This window comes from Haliotis cracherodii, unplaced genomic scaffold (genome assembly GCF_022045235.1).
Source record: "Haliotis cracherodii isolate W230 unplaced genomic scaffold, xgHalCrac1.p SCAF_7, whole genome shotgun sequence".
NCBI lineage: Eukaryota > Metazoa > Mollusca > Gastropoda > Lepetellida > Haliotidae > Haliotis > Haliotis cracherodii.
The window spans coordinates 24,930,340-24,948,254 of NW_027266330.1; the positions used below are offsets into that span (position 1 = coordinate 24,930,340).

The 17,915-nt window shown below is 39.7% G+C and overlaps 1 protein-coding gene across 1 annotated transcript; it reads left to right on the forward strand.

Moving 5' to 3' along the window:
- The first annotated feature begins 717 nt into the window (after positions 1-717).
- Positions 718-14,419, forward strand: LOC139447587 (uncharacterized). Its single transcript, XM_071228994.1, has 18 exons — positions 718-804; positions 1,557-3,340; positions 3,934-3,999; positions 4,703-5,257; positions 5,651-5,697; positions 5,911-6,001; positions 6,613-6,662; positions 6,940-7,006; positions 7,249-7,307; positions 7,609-7,666; positions 8,202-8,314; positions 8,543-8,603; positions 9,894-9,943; positions 10,543-10,594; positions 11,922-12,037; positions 12,260-12,323; positions 12,654-12,713; positions 13,461-14,419. The coding sequence occupies exons 2-18, from the start codon at positions 3,016-3,018 to the stop codon at positions 14,141-14,143; spliced, it is 2,517 nt and encodes an 838-aa protein (XP_071085095.1). The 5' UTR covers positions 718-804; positions 1,557-3,015; the 3' UTR covers positions 14,144-14,419.
- Positions 14,420-17,915: the final 3,496 nt, after the last annotated feature.

Below are 17,915 nucleotides of genomic sequence, written 5' to 3' on the forward strand. Positions count from 1 at the left end.
TTGTTTTCAGCCATTATCCTGTAATATATCACATTTTCAGAAGATTTGGGATGTGTTTCCATTGTATTTTTCAAAGATTGAATATATAAATTAATTAATCTAATAATGTAAATTATATATGTTCTGCACAGGGAAATTGGTTACCATTTTAAAAATAGAAATTAACCAGAAATTTTGAAAGTGTAAATACAATATCCTGAAATTGGCTTGCGTTTAATACACGAATCACTTCGGGCGTTTCTCCCACTTCGAGTTGACACGCCGCGGTATGACCGGGATACTGCTCACTCACTCACTCACTCACTCACTCACTCACTCACTCTAGGCAGCAGGGCAGCAATGCCTACTGACTTACAAACCAATAGTGACTCAAGAAAACACAAGAGGTTGTTTTATATCATGTGACCACAGTTCAACAAGTACCGTTTGTCAAGGCTCTCGACACGGTATAATGAGGCCAACCCTTTTACAATACAATAGCAATATCGTTTGCATTGAAATCTATCTATTCCCTTGCTACACGCCTCTCAGTGTATTGTGCAACCGGAAGACTGCCTCGACCAGACAGTAGGTATGTCTATCCATGGAGGTAGTCAAGCGATTAAAAATTAAGTGGGGCAAAGTCTCTATTGAAATGTTGCTTCGCGGACCCTTTTTGTATAATCTCCGTGGTTGAATGAATTGTTGAATTACACATGTCAAGGTGTTTATTAGAGAGTGTCGCGTGTTGTGGTGACTTGAAACCTAAGCTACAGGAACCTACATGGCCACACAGCCAAGAGTTAGAGAGCAGACCTTCAAAACGTAAGTGTTCAGAGATTGTCCTAGTGTGCTTTTATCAAGAAGACAAGTCAGGGTATTCATGACACTCTTTTTCCGCCCAAAATTAATATGTTACAACAATGACTTGCAAATACATGTATGTAAGGTGAGGTGAAATTGGGTTTAACGTCGCGTCCAAGATTATTGCACTTATATAGCGACGTGCATGTACGTGTGTGTTTGTGTGGCTGCTTGTACTAGTCCGGACTGATGCCGATTTATAGATAGTGCTAGCTCACTGAGATACCATGCCGCAGTTTAACATGAATACCCCGGACCTTCCACTCTCCGGGCGGACGCTCTACAACTAGACCAAGGAGGCGGTCCTGTAAATATGTAAAGTAATTGACACCTAATTGTGTGTGAAATAGATCCTTAACGTGAAGGCATATGTATACCTATATGATATATTGTAATCCATACTTGTAATATATGCACAGATAAGTATCATCATTAATGTGAGCGTTAGTGACAATGGAAAACACCAGGATGTTTAAATATTTGAAGTACGTCACACACGTAAAACTGTCACATATGTTTACACATTATGATATTCATAATATAATCAAAGTTTTACCATCAAATATGTCAAATAACATTGTTCACAAAAGCGTGTATGTTTCATGTTTGGTAAATTTAATATAAACACGGAAATGGATAGATTTCATAATGCAAAGAATGGTATCACGCTTGTGTTTATTTGTTCAATAACTTGTATTTACATATATATGTAGGTACTGGTGTCTATGCCGTGAGTTCATATGAACCCACAGACAGACACAGATGTCAAGAGAAGAGGATGCTACCCCATGTGACGTGTGCAAATCCATAGAAATTGAAATTGTGGGGAAAAACTCAGAACCAAATATCTTCGCACTACACATCGACATTGCTATATTTGGGTTGGAGGCAACAGATAGCAAGAAGGATAAAAGGTTGAAGGTTGTGCAGAAGGAAGTCAAGCGGAAGAAGAAGAGGACACTGGATAAACTAGTGAAAATAGTATCAGCCTTACAGAACACTGAGGGTGGATCAATATTGGTACATTTTATTGGACATGACCCAAGCGACAGATATCTTGGACATTTTGATGAACTTGTAACATTGCGCTTCACTGAATTAATTGGTGATAATGGTTTGTACGTAGATACATATACACGTCAGTGGATCAGTAACTGGATACAAACTTCAAATGAGAGCAAACATTTTCTACAAATAACAGTAGGGAAGACAAATGGTGTATCAACTGTCGACTTTAACACAAAAGTATCCACTGATTGTGAAAAAACAAATCTGTCGGCGTTTACATTTTATGACCTCTTGTCCAAAAACGTCTCCAAGTACAGTCATTCGCCTCAAAGTGCAAATATCACTGACTTGTCCTCCCTCCACGAATGCAGGACCACTGAACTGAAGGCTCTTGTAGCAGACAAAGTTGAAGAATTTGGAACTGATATTTCAAAGCTTGTTGGTTACATTTGGCATGACCTTAAACTAGGAGTCAATATTTCTTCAATGTCCAAAGTTGTTGGAGGGGGGAAGATTTTTGTTGGTATTGGAGAGACGACTGAGCATGTCAAATACCATTCTCTGGATCGTGATGACTTGCTCTACAAAATCAAGGTTCCAGAGATTCATGGATTTGAGCTGAAGATTGGGAAAGCAGATTTACAGAACGGTATTCTTAATAAATACCAGTCAGATGTGTCTGTGATGTACCAAGATAGTACATTCTGCAATGACGTTTCAAACTTAGACCTCATAGACGTCACGTTTCACGACCTTCCAGATACATCTCCACCAAGATATGTGTTAGAAGTTGTGGTGAACTATTTTGAGGGCATTGTTTTCTTTGACAAGAGGGGTCCTCGAGCTTACAAAGTGCAAGATAACAAAATTGAGAGAATGCAGTGTAAGGAATGGGTGGAAAAACTAAGGCGCTATATCACGAGTTTTAAATAGTACGTGCCTGCTCAAGGACTATGTGAACTATGTGATGCAGTGCACATTCACCGTCCAGTGCTACACGTACATATTGTTTGACATACTGAAGGTAATGCACGCCTAATTATTTAAGGAATCATATTTTACATTAAATGTTTTGGGTAGTGCGTTGCACTGCTTAAGAAGCGGATTTGGTTATGCTTGGACACATATATCAATAGGCTGGATAACAACCAAGATCTGTTAAATATGTCATCAGATACATTCATACTGTCGCCGTGTCAGTCAGATGAGGAACCTGTATCATCAGATACATTCATACTGTCGCCGTGTCAGTCAGATGTGGAACCTGTATCATCAGATACATTCCTACCGTCGCCGTGTCAGTCAGATGAGGAACCTGTATCATCAGATACATTCATACTGTCGCCGTGTCAGTCAGATGAGGAACCTGAATCATCAGATTCATATGTTTCTTCTCCTTATCAATCATCAGATGAGGACGCGCATCCTGAATGCATGGCAGCACGTGTTGAGACAAACGTCTTACAACCAAAACATGACGTAGAAAGAGGTAATATTACTTTCAATACTGCATTCTTTTAGACGTACTTCTTGTCATTGTCATTGATGACACTATCGGCGAAGATCGGGGATAGAATAGGTCTTCAGGAACCCATGCCTGTCGTAAGAAGCGATTTTGCTTGTCGTAATAGGCGACTCACAAATAGGGGGTCAGACTTAATTGATAAATGTCAAAGTATCCCAATTGCGTAGATCGATGCTCATAATGTCAATCGCTGGATTGTCTGGTCCAGACACGATTATTTACAGACCGCCGTTATATAGCTGAGTGCGGCGTTAAACAAATCATTGATGTCACAAGGTAATCTGCCTCCATACACTTGCTGGAGAAACAAAGGCATCTCATTAAGTATTTAATAACATTCCATATTCGTTCCATGTGAAAAAAAACCATCGGTCTGCTGGCGGTCATCCGACTGTATAAATGTCCTACCTTCACGTTCAAATGTTTGAGAATAACTGGCAGAATTTTAAGAGAATAACACAAAGTGTGGGTGTTTTGTTAATGTATCGAACAAACATACATATAACACATCGCATGTTTCCAGGTAGTACGTTTGATGACACGTCTTTATTATGCAGATGCCCATCAACAGTTTATACTGACAGAAGATGAAACGGTAAACATGACAAGTGATGAATTGAAAGGTATCTAAATCTTCTCCAAATTATTGCAAGATCATAATGGATTGACCATTTGATATTGTTGTTTTTTAAGAAGGACATATTGCATCAATGTCATTTTTGTGGCAACCAATCCTTTTTTCAACATTATGAAGCATAATCAATACATTCAACAATTTTATTTAGGACAGTTTTTTTCCCCAGTTACTCCCCATCAGATGACCAGTCCCTTTTTAAACATATCTTTTGATATAATAATTATCACTCAAAAACAAGATCTCAGATTTTCAAAACTTTATGTCCGTCTGGTAAAGACATGTACTAGATGTAGCGACCTATGTCTACCCATGCTTGCCGTAAAATGCCACTATGCTTGCGACTAACGGGATCGGGTGGTCAGACTCGCTGACTTGGTTGAAGCAGGTCATCGATCCCAATTGCATGGATCGTCGCTCATGATATCCGTCACTGGATTGTCTGATCCAGACTCGATTATGTACAGACCACCATCATATAGCTGGAATATTGCTGAGTGCGGCGTAAAACAACAAACCAACCAACCAAACCCACAACTAGATGTAGCCTGTTTTCCTGCAATAGGTCAAATGGTGGCTGTAATATTACTTATGCAACGTAAATTGTATCTCATTCACTGCAGTAGCTATATTTCAGAAACATGTCCATAATACCCCTTTGCACTGTTCTAATTACACATATGGTTTTTCAGGGCTACACATCTATCCACAAGGATTTCGGGAGTTCTTAGCGTCCTCTCACAAACATGTGGAAAAGGGCTTAGTTAAACTACTGAGTGATACACAAACAGTTGTGTATGGAAACACCAGTGTTTTAGAAATGCTCAGCACAAAGCAGACACCGCCATCTTCCTTACTCTTTGATGTTTGCATTTTTAGGCCATCTCAACCGTTACTTTTGATATCCGTGACCTCTCAACATGACTCCACAACTGTGTTATACAACTCTGCTCTAGCTCGTAAAGTGAAAACGTTCATGCGAAGAGAGATAAAACCCAATTTTAGTCTTGTCAATGGAGTTGTGGAGGAATCAGAATTCAAGTTAGAGGAGTCTCTGAGGTCACAAGTAAATGCCTTGGCAACACAGGCGATGTGGGTATCTCTTCCTCATTCACTCTTTATGGACCGTGCTCTATGTAAAATGATAACGGCAAACTTCATTGGTCATGTTCAACATGATACCATTGACCAGTCAAAGGACGCGGGGACTGTACAACCAAGTCCTCCACAAATACAGGAGGCACAACGTAAGTTCGACAAACAAGTGTAATCTCCGCTTACTCGAACTACAGTAAACTACGGTTATAACGAACTCAAAGGGACTACTAATTTTAGTTTGTTATAACCGTAGTTCGTTATAAGCATATATACAGCATAACTACAGCAAATAGTCGGGACCAAAATGCAAGTTCGGTATATCCGTCAGTTCGTTATAAGCGTGTTCGTTATAACCGTAGTTTACTGTACCTTTCTTAAAACCACTCCAGGTACTATCTAGATTTGATCTATGTGATTGTATATACGTTTATATGACTAAAACGTTTATATGACTAAAACGTTTATATGACTAAAAAGTATTTTTGATAAGTTTGTGTTCAATAGAAAATTCGTACTTAAACGTTGTTTTATTCGTATTTCAGCCTTGTGCGGGAACGAGGTTAATTTGAAAAAGGTCATGCAATGCAAAGTAAGATTGACCAGCGTTATGTTAGATTTTGTAAAAGATTAAAAGTCATCAAATGAAAAATCATTTTGAAAAGATTACGAGTAAAAAAAATCAAAAGAGAGTTGTAAGCAACTAAACCCTTTCCACAAAGGTTGCGTTGTGTTAAAATGTATTATCAGATGCAGCATTCATCTTCAGTATCCTGAATGAAAGTGCTGTTCATATCTATTTCAGGAACAGCTACAAATGAATCAGTCATGGCCCAAACAGACAGAACCATCGCGTGCAAGAGTCAGTTCGGAAGAGACTGAGTTTAATCCACAAGGTAACAATACCTTTTCATTTCCCCTTTCCCCAATGACAATTGAAGTAAATAAAGGATTACGTCTTCAAAAGGCATTTAGAAGTGATACTGATAAGGAAGAGAATTTATGGATGTCAACTTCTTTATTATTCCTCATTCATAAATTCTCTTCCTTAATAAAGTTGGTCGCTTGGATTGTTCGCTGTTCAACGCCGCACTCTGGACCACATAATCCAGTGATTGACATCATGAACATCGATCTACGTAATTTGGATCGATGACATTCATAAACCAAGTCAGCGAGCCTGACCACCCGATCCCGTTAGTCGCCTCTTACGACAAGCATAGTCGCCTTTTATGGGCAGCATGGGTTGCTGAAGACCTATTCTATCCTCAATAAAAGATAAGTTCAGAAACAAATAGCTATACTGTAATGTAAAATGTGTGTGTTTGTGTGATTGTGTGTGTGTCTCTCTGTGTGTGTGTCCCTTTTTTTTTTTTGTGTGTGTGTGTGTGTGTGTGTGTGTGTGTGTGTGTGTGTGTGTGTGTGTGTGGTCTAGTGTCAGCCTTACTTACAATTTGAGTTGGTTCATGCTGTACACAAGCTGCACTGCGCAAATATAATATTTCAGATATTGAAGAACTCGGAGACATCGTGTACCATCTTGGAGTCTTTGAAAGGGTAACTTTGCTAGAATTAGATAACTTCCCATTCAATGCACAAGTAGTATACACAGTGTTTGATACAGAGTAAACTCATCTGGGAACCTTGTTCGTGTCATATTTGTGTTTTGTTTATCAAAATGTTCTTTGAAATGATTTAATGAAAAATTCCAAATAGCAGAAGACTATATTATATGAGACCGAAATGCAGACGTGGTCTGAAAGTAATCTTATGTATGCCTTAGGTTATTTTGAAAAGAATGAATCTTTCAAAATGCCTTTTTTTTGTATTTCAGAAAGACGTTGGGGGACCTAAATGTCCCGAACAAACAAGCGAGTCAACCAACCCGTGTGTCTTTCATGGTAAGAAACACAGCTATAGTGAATGAATAGGATTTCACGCCGCGTTTAGCAATATTCCAGCAATGTCACGGCAGGGGACACGATAAACTTCACCTATTGTACTTGGTGTGGGGCATTGAGCCCGGGCCTTCTGAGTGACGAGCGAACGTTTTATTAACTAGGCTACCCCACCGCTGTAACCTAACAACAAAATAATTAATTTTCAAACACTCTTTTTAATAATCAGATTGATTCTATTTCAGATCCTATGATGCAGATGATGTATATTCTGAGTGGGATGACTCTGGGTAGAGCTGATGAGGTAGTATAATTTGATAAGGGTGTTGTATATATATATATATATATATATATATATATATATATATATATATATATATATATATATATATATATATATATATGAAGGTGTTTTCATAAAGCTTATGTTTATGTGCTGAACCAAAATAACAAAATGTGTCACTGAATGGTATGTAGATGGGGTTTCCGTATGGAATTATTAACTGTTGTATTTTTTAAGAAAAGAATCTATTTTTTTTAAATTCTTGTTCATCGTAATGTCAGATTATTGACGTTTCTTCAATATCAGTACTGCTGTTTTACAGATACCTGACATGGCTGAGGATTCGTTGGTCAGTTCCTGTGGAAGCAAGATTTTATTGTGCAAGTAGACAATTAGATCACTAAAACTCCTTAGAGAACCACGAAGATAACTGTGAAATGCTTACCGAAGCATAGCATATTACTGGAACAAAAGACGGTGCTAATCGATATGTTTAATTTGTGTTCGTACTTAATTAATCACCACCGTTACTTGTTGACGAGACCGCCTCCGTGGTCTAGTGGTGGAGTGTCAGCTCTTAAGAGCGTTAGGTCCGGGGTTCGATCTCGGAACGCGTCATACCAACATACGTTAAAAGATGGTACTTGTTGTTACCCTGTCTGGCGCTGGGGCTAAAACAAGGACTGGTCGGCTCGTAGTTAGTATGTATACCTGTTAAAGGAAAACGCTTTACCGTTAGTTTTCATACAATACTTTACAGTTATGTCAACAAAGGGTACAAAATGCAGCAGTTTTCAAAAGAAAATGTGATATACATATATTTTTAAAGACCTGTTACTGTTATGGTCTAATCAAATTTCAAATATATGTGATGTATATATTTTGCAATGTGGTCGGTTTCTATTCTGACGACAGTGCATGGTGATGACGACGCATTGCCCACAGACGAAGGCAAGGGGATGCAGAGGCTCATGGCTGTTTTGTCGAAGATTGATTGGATTGTTCTCTGGAGACATATCAGACGCCTGGTGAGATGTGTATTTATATAGACACGCATATTAGCGAGGAGAATGTCTTTGTGCTCAGTATTCCGATGATTGATACCATATAATCTAATGAAGAAAAGATACACTTGTGAATAAGCGCACCGATTTCGACAAAATGTATTTTCTGACTGAGTCTTCTAAAGGACCCATTGACCCATCTACTCACAATATAACCAACTTATTTTAACATCATGCTTTTCTGGCGGATAGGTGGTGAACACCAAGAAGGAAATTATTCATCTACAAGCTAAAATGGAATACTTACAACAATGTATGTATGATTTCGTTCTTGCATTAAGAAGTTGATTTGATGAAGTCTTATGGATAAGGAGCACGGGTGGCCCAGTCGTCTAAGGCACCGCAATTCGGTTTGTCAGCACCATACCCGTGCTCGTGGGTTTCACCGAAGTGGTAAACGTCTGAAACCTGCATCCTTTCGGGCTTTCCTCCCACATTAAGCTGACACGCCGCGATATACCTGGAATAGTGTTAACAGCGGCGTTAAACCCAACTCACTCACTCACTTATGGATAAGACCTCCTCTGTGGTCTAGTTGATAGCGCCACTGCCCGGAGAGCGGAAGGTTCGTGGGTCGATTCCCGGGTACGTCATACCAAGAGATGGTACTTGTTGTTACCCTGTCTGGCGCTCGGAGGACTGGTCGGCTAGGAGTCAGTGTACTGGACCCGTGAAGATCCGGGGTAGAATAGTTCTTCAGCAACCCATGCTTGCTGTAAAAAGCGACCATGCTTGTCGTAAGAGGCGACTAACGGGATCGGGTGGTCAGGCTCGCTGACAAGGTTGAAGCATGTCATCGATCCCAATTGCGTGGATCGTTGCTCATGATATCAATCCCTGGATTGTCTGGTCCAGACTCGATTATTTACAGACCGCCGTCATATAGCTGGAATATTGCTGAGTGCGGCGTTGAACAACGAACAAGCCAAGCGACCAACTTTATCAAGGAAGAGAATTTATCGATGAGGAATAATAAAGAAGTTGACATCCATAAATTCTCTTCCTTATGAGTGCGGCGTTAAACAACAAACAAACTCTTACGGCAAGCACAGTCGCCTTTTAAGGCAAGCATGGTTTGCTGAAGACCTATTCTACCCCGGGGGCGGTCGGGTAACCTCGGGGTTAAAGCGTTCGCTCGTCACGCCGAAGACCCGAGTTCGATTCCCGACATGGGTACAATGTGTGAAGCCCATTTCTGGTGTCCCCCGCCGTGATATTGCTGGAATATTGCTAGAAGTGACGTAAAACCATACTCACTCACTCACTCTACCCTGTATCTTCACGGGTCCCCACCTGATATGAACAGGTTGCTTCAGCATACCGAATCAAGATACCAGGGTAATTCAAAACAATTTCATCATTGTAAAGCTGCCTGCCTACTCTGATTAGGCGAAAGTCGCTTGACCCACACGTCCAAGCATCACTGGACATGCGACATTGGTTTCTTGCTCCACCTTGTAATGTTGAGAACCCATCGATAGCTGTGTGGTGTATTTTTCTCTACAAAGCGGAAATTCTTACTGACATGTGTCTCTTGTTTTAGTGCTACAAGACAACACCAGTTTGAACCAGATCAACTCCAGAAAGATTAAAGTAAGCATTGTGACTGAATAATGAAGGCAAATGTCCAAACAGCTGAAATACATATTTTTCTTCCTCATATAAAGCAAATGGTCTCTACAATGGTCTTGTGAATCGTGGTTATATTGACTTAACTACTTAGCAGTGATAACTCTCCGCATGCTTATTGTGTAGTTCCTATTCTTTGAGTGACATTGTTATATGCTTGTTACAACTGCTGCTCAATAAACTATGTCTGTGTCTATATTCAAGTTGGTATTTCCGCTATCCAAAGTGTGCAGTGAGTCTTATTGTTGGATAGTCATTTGAAGACATGAATGTTAAGTTAATTAATGCGACCAAAGACCACTCGCATTTTTCGCATTTTATTCACGCTCGCATTAATTTCAAGATTAACAGCATATATTAAACATATGCTGTTTTGCAAAACTTGATATAGATTAGGGAGACAAGTATGTGTTATATCATTTTCATGTCAATGTGTTATACCATTGTTAAATCAATAATACCATGCACAACAAACGTTTGTCAATGACAACTATGTCATCTTCTTTCTATTACCTCATTACGTCACCACGTCAATGTTTCAATTCCTTGGTATTGTTATTCAGATTCCTGGAAGAAAGATACCTGAGGATGATGCTGAATACAAACCATTCTTTGGTAAGACCACTTCCCTCGAGAAGGTTGGTTGGTTTGTTGTTTTACGCCGCACTCAACAATATTCCAGCTATATGACGGCGGTCTGTAAATAATCGAGTCTGGACCAGACAATTCAGTGATTAACATCATGAGCATCGATCCACGCCATTGGGATCGATGACATGCATCAACCAAGTCAGCGAGCCTGACCACCCGATCCCGTTAGTCGCCTTTTACGACAAGCATAGTCGCCTTTTACAGCAAGCATGGGTTGCTGAAGACCTATTCTACCCCGGAATCTTCACGGGTCTCTGGAGAAGGGTATTGTATAAGCCATAAAGGCGTGGGAATACAATTACCTTTTAAACAGTTACTGGCTCTGTGTTTGCCAGCTTATAAACGAATAACCGATCATTAATGGTATACGTTTCAGAATGGATTTGTCTCCGGTATAAATGATGTCATGTGTTTTAAGTATTCCCCTCGGAGGCGTTGCTTCGCGTACCTAATAAGTGGATTATTATTTTTATTATTTTTATTAGATGAAAATAAATAAATGCAGCAAAAGGGGTTTGGGCGATCCTGGCACAGTCAGGCTGGTTAGGCTCACCATTAGCTCAGGACCCTTGCCCCCTCTACACGCAGCCCAGACAGCGAATGGGACTTCTCCCAGGAAGCGCTGCCTAGTCAAACCCACCCAGAACTTTACGGAGAATGTTAAAACTCCCCAACACTGCAGCCTTTTGCATTACCCAGCTTGTCAGAAGGGCAGTATTCCTGGCATAAACCCGGGTACAATCCCAATGTCAGTCAGCAGATTGGGAGGTACTAAAACTAAGGCACCGAGAACAATGGGGAGTCGGACAACTTGGTACTTGGGATGCAAGCGTGACATTTCGAAAGCGAAGTCCGCATGTTTGCCATGTGTTTTCAAAATCTTGTCAATCACATTAGTGTTAAAAGGGACAGTGAATACACTTCAATTATATAAATGATTTCATTGGATTTATCAAAAAGGACAAGATCAGGTTTTGGCCTGGATAGGCCCGAGGCTGTATACGGGTCTATTCCGAAAGAATTTTGTATTTATCATTTTCCATGACGCCTTCTACATATTCTGGGTTGTACCATGGATGGGCCTCTGTGTCAAAACAACAAGCATGGCGCAGACTGTAATAAAATGATGATGATGACGATGATGATGATGGGCCTCTGTGTCAAAACAACAAGCATGGTGCGGACGGTAATAAAAGGATGATGAACATGATGATGATTATTATTATTTGTATTATTATTATTATTATTATTATTATTATTATTATTATTATTATTATTATTATTATTTTAGTGCACCGCCTAAATCAAGACAAATGCCGTTTTGCGACAAGAGGTCAAGTTCATCAGCTGAGACAGTTTCAACAGGGAATACTGAGACACAAACACATGTTTGAGATAATAAGAAATGTAAGAATGCTGTGTGACATCATGCAAATAGTATTTATGAAAACAGGGATACTTAATTTAATCTTTTTCATATTCTTAGACCAGGTCATACGTTAATGTTTTTTTTATACTTACAAACATAATTGACTCAAGTACCGAATCAGCAGATGACATTCATCATGTAAGGCAATAATATATGTCAGTATACATGTACAATGACACATGTTTTATCTCTCATTTTAGGGAATCCATGCTGATACAGACAGACGCTCTTGTCTGCAAACACATGAAACTCTCCTGGAGAAAGGTAGTCCCGTTATATTGAACTGATCAGCATGTCAGACAGAAATAGACATTACCCAAACATATATGTAGTATCAGAATTAGCCTTGCTCCAAGGCTGTACTGAATGAAAGTCTATGGTTGTACAGTAATTCTCGCCTTAAAATAGGCAAGTCTACCTACGTGGACAGTACCGGTCTCTTACAGGGACAACTTGTTCTTATTATGTATATAAACTAGATAGTGTGATTTAAACTAATAATTATTGCTATTTGCTTGAAATTTAAGTTTGAAAAGAGATGAATTAGAACACTGCTGTAACTCTTGTTTCCTCCATCATTTATTTCTGTTTCAGATTATGGGTGTGTCCATATGATTGGAGAAGTCGGCTCATCAAGAGCTTACCATGTTGTGTGTAGGTATTTCTATGTTTTACAGTTGTTATATTATTAGTATGGTAAACGTTGAATAGTGATCTTCTACTTCATCTTTGGGACGTCTATCATTGTAAAATTCATTTATCCACCGTCGTCTGAGGGTTATTGCCTGATTGCGGATATTAATGCAACTATTCCAAACTGGTATTTGTTTAGATACAGCTGTTTAATAAACAGGTCATATATAACACTTTGTATTTGTTAAGATACGGCTGTATAATTTACAGGTCCTAAATAACACTTTGTGTTTTTTAAATACGGCTGTATAATTTACAGGTCCTAAAATTTACACTTTGTATTTGTTTAAACACAGCTGTTTAATTTACAGGTCCTAGTTTACATTTTGTATATTTTAAAGACGGCTGTATAATTAACAGGTCCTAGTTTACACTTTGTATTTTTTAAAAGACGGCTGTTTAATTAACAGGTCCTAGTTTACAATTTGTATTTGTTTAAATACAGCTGTTTAATTAACAGGTCCTAGATAACACTTTGTATTTGTTTAAATACAGCTGTTAATTTACAGGTTCTAGATAACACTTTGTATTTGTTTAATTACAGCTTTTAACTTACAGGTCCTAGATAACACTTTGTATTTGTTTAAATACAGCTGTTTAATTTACAGGTCCTAGTTTACACTTTGCATTTGTTTGAATACAGCTGTTTAATTAACAGGTCCGACATTACCATTTGTATTTGTTTAAATACGTCTGTTTAATTTACAGGTCCTACATTACACTTTGACACGAGTCTGGTAAACACAATGTTTTGTGACGTGACTCGCAGATGCGAACTAGTGAACACGTCGTCCTTCAACACAAGTGAACACAACGATGCCACCCGACTACAGAACTACAGTGGTACCAGAAGCTCAACCGCCATCCCGCTCCACCCACCCGCCTCTATGCTCCCTGGGCCTCAGTACTGGGAGTGTCACACCAGGGTGACACCCAGAAAGCCTATCGGTACCTGGCTGACTCTCCTTGAGGTCGGAATTTGTGAAGAATCCCAAGTGGACACTGGCGTGTGGCTGTACTCGCGGCCCCGCTCATGGAGTGTCCGTGTAGGGGGTTGTTCCTGGCATCGGTCTTCAATCTGCACTTTTGTTTATGACGGAGAGCAAAATGTTCACTGTACCCTTGACACTATGTGTAATACACCCGACACCTCAGACTATATTTCGTATGGTGTTGTGCTGGATGTGGTGAGGGGCAGACTTGCGTTCATTGATCTGAACAGGGAGGCTGTTCTATCGATGATCAATGTTGAGTTTGGAGAAGCACTCTGTCCAACGTTTGGTGTTGGGCCCTGGTCAAACGAGTACTGTATCAGAATGCAGTTAATCAGTGGGAAAAACATCAAACTCACCGAGAGCAAGAAATCTCTCATACACAAAGTACTATCCTGAACATCAAAGTTAAATATTAGTAGCACGTGTCATGAAGGCAAATGAGTTCCAAGTTCACTTCAGCATGTGAGAAAAATGTTTCAGAGGAATGATCCCTGAAAAGCAAACAGTAAATGTTTGAACCCTGGACCCCACTTCGTCTAGTCCATACGTTAGAGCTTCGATGCTCATGGGGGTGGTCGGGTAGCCTCGGGGTTAAAGCGTTCGCTCGTCACGCCGAAGACCCGGGTTCGATTCCCGACACGGGTACAATGTGTGAAGCCTATATCTAGTGTCCCCTGCCCTGATATTTATGGAATATTGCTAAAAGCGGCGTAAAACCATACTCACTCACTCACTCGATGCTCATGATGTCAATCACTGGATTGTCTAGCCCAGATTCGATTAATTACAGACCGCCATCACACAGCTGGACTATTGCTGAGTGTGTCGTTAAACTACAAACAAACAAACAAACCCTTAGAGCAGTTTGGGTGTTCATTATTTACGTCTACATTTGGTCAGACATATTATTTTTTGTTGTTTTACAATTGTTAAGAAACCATATAAATAGTAATTTATGATTTAATGTTGATGCATCCGTGTGTGAAAACAATTCAGTGAACAGATCTTTGTAAAATAACTAGGTGAATAGATCCTTAGAAAATCCTTTTGACTTCTGGAATAAGATTTTAAAACTCATACAGGTCACTGGCTATTGCATGCAATGGGCATTTGCACAGATTTGGTGTAAGATATACAACAAACGACTGAGACTAAAAATAATTTTAAGTCTTGTTACTCAGCCAATATTATATGATTCCAGCGTCTGCTTCATGGATAGTTTTTTTTGGTTTGGTTTGTTGTTTAACGCCGCACTCAGCAATATTCCAGCTATATGACGGCGGTCTGTAAATAATCGAGCCTGGACCAGACAATCCAGTTATTGATATCATGAGCATCGATCCACGCAATTGGGATCGATGACATGCTTCAACCAAGTCAGCGAACCTGACCACCCGATCCCGTTTGTCGCCTATTACGACAAGCATAGTCGCCTCTTGCGGCAAGCATGAGCTGCTGAAGACCTATTCTTCCCCGGATCTTCACGGGTCTCATGGATAAGTATGAATAAACAGACAGCCTCAATTCTAGAGAATAACCAGTCTCGATTTTCCAACGAAACAGATTCCATTGGGCGTAAAAGGCAAAATAGCAGTGAAAAGTGAGTGAATGAACAGGGCTTGAGATTAGACAAAAGCATCAGATGTGCCCGAGGGCAGTAGGCCTGTTTTTCTGGTGTGTCAATGTCAGTTTAGGTTTGCCGGTTCTATATTACCCAATAATTATAACAAAAGGCAGCTGATCCATCATCTTCCCGAGGCAAGAGAGTTAACTGACTGTAAAAGTCCAGTTTCCACTGGACTTTTATTGTCAGTTAACTAACTTGCCTCGGGAAGATGCTGATCCATTTGACCAATCTTTATGATACAAAGGTTGTTATGTTGTAGAGAGTTACTGGTTTACCATACTCGTAGCAAATTCTGCAAAATATTACTTTTTTTTATATTTTTTATCCCTGTCACATATGAACTACAATGTGTACTTTGGAAGTGGCCAGTTACTGGGAATATTTAGTTATTTTGCCTTTAATTCACCACTATTAACACACGTGTCAATCGTGTCTGCATTAAATTTATGCTTCAAGGGGATTTTGTCAATTTCAATGTTAGCACGAGTGAGTGAGTGAATGAGTGGTTTTGCGCCGCTTTTAGTAATATTCCAGCAATATCACGACAGGGGACACCAGAATAATGTTAACACGAACACACGGCGATAGGCCTATGGTCTGTTTTTACTTGCTCGTTGTCTGCAGTACTTTCATTTGAAGCTACATCAGTAGGATTGAAGAAATAAAAACATGTAGAGTTCTTTTGCTTTTCTTTCGACTGTTCCATGTTTCAGAAATATAGAATCTAGCGATCATCTGATATGTGTTTAACTACAGTCAACACGAAGAACTATTTCCGTTTGAACCGCAAATTTGTAATATTCGTGATATTCCGTTGAAATACGTAAAGAAGCGAGTACATTCAAATTTACTTCGTGCAATCATGAACATCTCGTCAAAAGCTTGTAAGCTACAGTCAACGGAAACCATCGAAAAATGCCAATTGATTTTACAACAGGCAGTCGTTCAGCGATTCTCTAAGTACGCAACTGAGATACAATGCCGCAGTTGAACATGAATACACCACTTATACACAGTGTACCGACTCTCAGTCGACCAGTCCTTGTTTTAGCCCCTCAACGCTACGCAGGGAAATAATAGTACCATCTATCAAGGTCAGGGTTTCAAACCGCCAACCTTCCTCTCTCCAAGCAGACGTCTATTATGGTCTCTGGTTGCATCAAGAAAACCCCACCAGTTTTCAGATGTTACAACTGTTTGTTTGGTTGGTTGGCTTTTTGTTTAACTCCGCACTCAGGAATATTCCAGCTATATGACAGCGGTCTGTACATAATCAAGTCTGAACCAGACAATCCAGTGACTGACATCATGAGCATCGATCCATGCAATTGGGATACCATGACATGCATCAACCAAGTCAGCGAGCCTGACCACCCGATGCCTTTAGTCGCCTCTTACAACAACCATAGTCACCTTTTACGTCAATGATAGTCGCCTCTTACAACAAGCATATTGTCTGTAGTGGATAGTGAACAGTGTGTTGCCCTCAGCATTTGAAGAGTGCTGATCAACTTCTACTTCAACAACCAGGAAGGTTCTTCATTATTCAAAACTCTACACCAAGGGTCTATTGTTAAAAACTTTGTAAACAGCTTAGGCAGTGGAGCATTTATTCCACATCTTCCCTTTTTATCAGTCTTGTTTGTAGCTTTGATACAGGCTAGTGGACACGCTTGGGGAAGATGTTATTTCATGGACACTAAATCTCTCCAGTCGATACACCCAGAGGAAAGAGTGAATCGGAGAGTTCAGTTGCAAATGAATGAAGCTGCACCATCTTGGAGAGGTAGGTCAGTAGCCTGCCTTGTCACAGGAACAATCCAAATTTTTGAGTAACAGACCCACTGATCAAATTGTCTAAATCACCAGCTCGCTGAACATGGACAGTTTTATCCTGCTTGAACTTGTGAAATAAAATGTTGAGATTATTGTTTGTTGATTAACGTCTCACACAACAATATTCAAGTCATATGCTTGCAGTCAGTTAATAATTGAGTCTGGACCAGACAACCCAATGATTGACATCATGAGCATCAATCTATGCAACTGAGATACGATGACGTGCATCAACCAAGTCAGCGAGCCTGACCACCCGATCCCGTTAGTCGCCTCTTACAACAAGCATAGTCACCTCTTACGGCAGGCATGGGTTGCTGAAGACCTATTCTACCCATGATCTTCACAGTTCTCCTTTTAGTTGCGTTAACTATAGGTATGATATAGCGATACTTTTAGTTTTCTACTGATACAATAAACAACAAAAAACATCATGTTTCGAAATATTTATTGCATACCATTTGTACATTTATCCAATAAACCAACCAATCAATAAATCATGATTGTCCTCGTGCCTTATACGCATGACTGTTAAAACACTATGACAGGGACAGCAGACTATGACCAACACAGCCGTAGAAACTAACAGTTTTAGTCCGCTAGTCCTTCTAATAACTAGGGCTGCAACGATACAGGAAGGTCACGATACGATACGCATCTCGATATTCTGGTCACGATACGATACGTATCTCGATACGCAATGAT

What these genes read in the sequence shown, in the direction of transcription:
- LOC139447587 (XM_071228994.1), top strand. Translation starts at nt 3,016, where the DNA reads ATGTCATCAGATACATTCATACTGTCGCCGTGTCAGTCAGATGAGGAA. An exon ending in ACAAATACAGGAGGCACAAC is followed by an intron (nt 5,258 to 5,650) that starts GTAAGTTCGACA and finishes TTCGTATTTCAG; the next exon opens with CCTTGTGCGGGAACGAGGTT. An exon ending in CAACCCGTGTGTCTTTCATG is followed by an intron (nt 7,007 to 7,248) that starts GTAAGAAACACA and finishes ATTCTATTTCAG; the next exon opens with ATCCTATGATGCAGATGATG.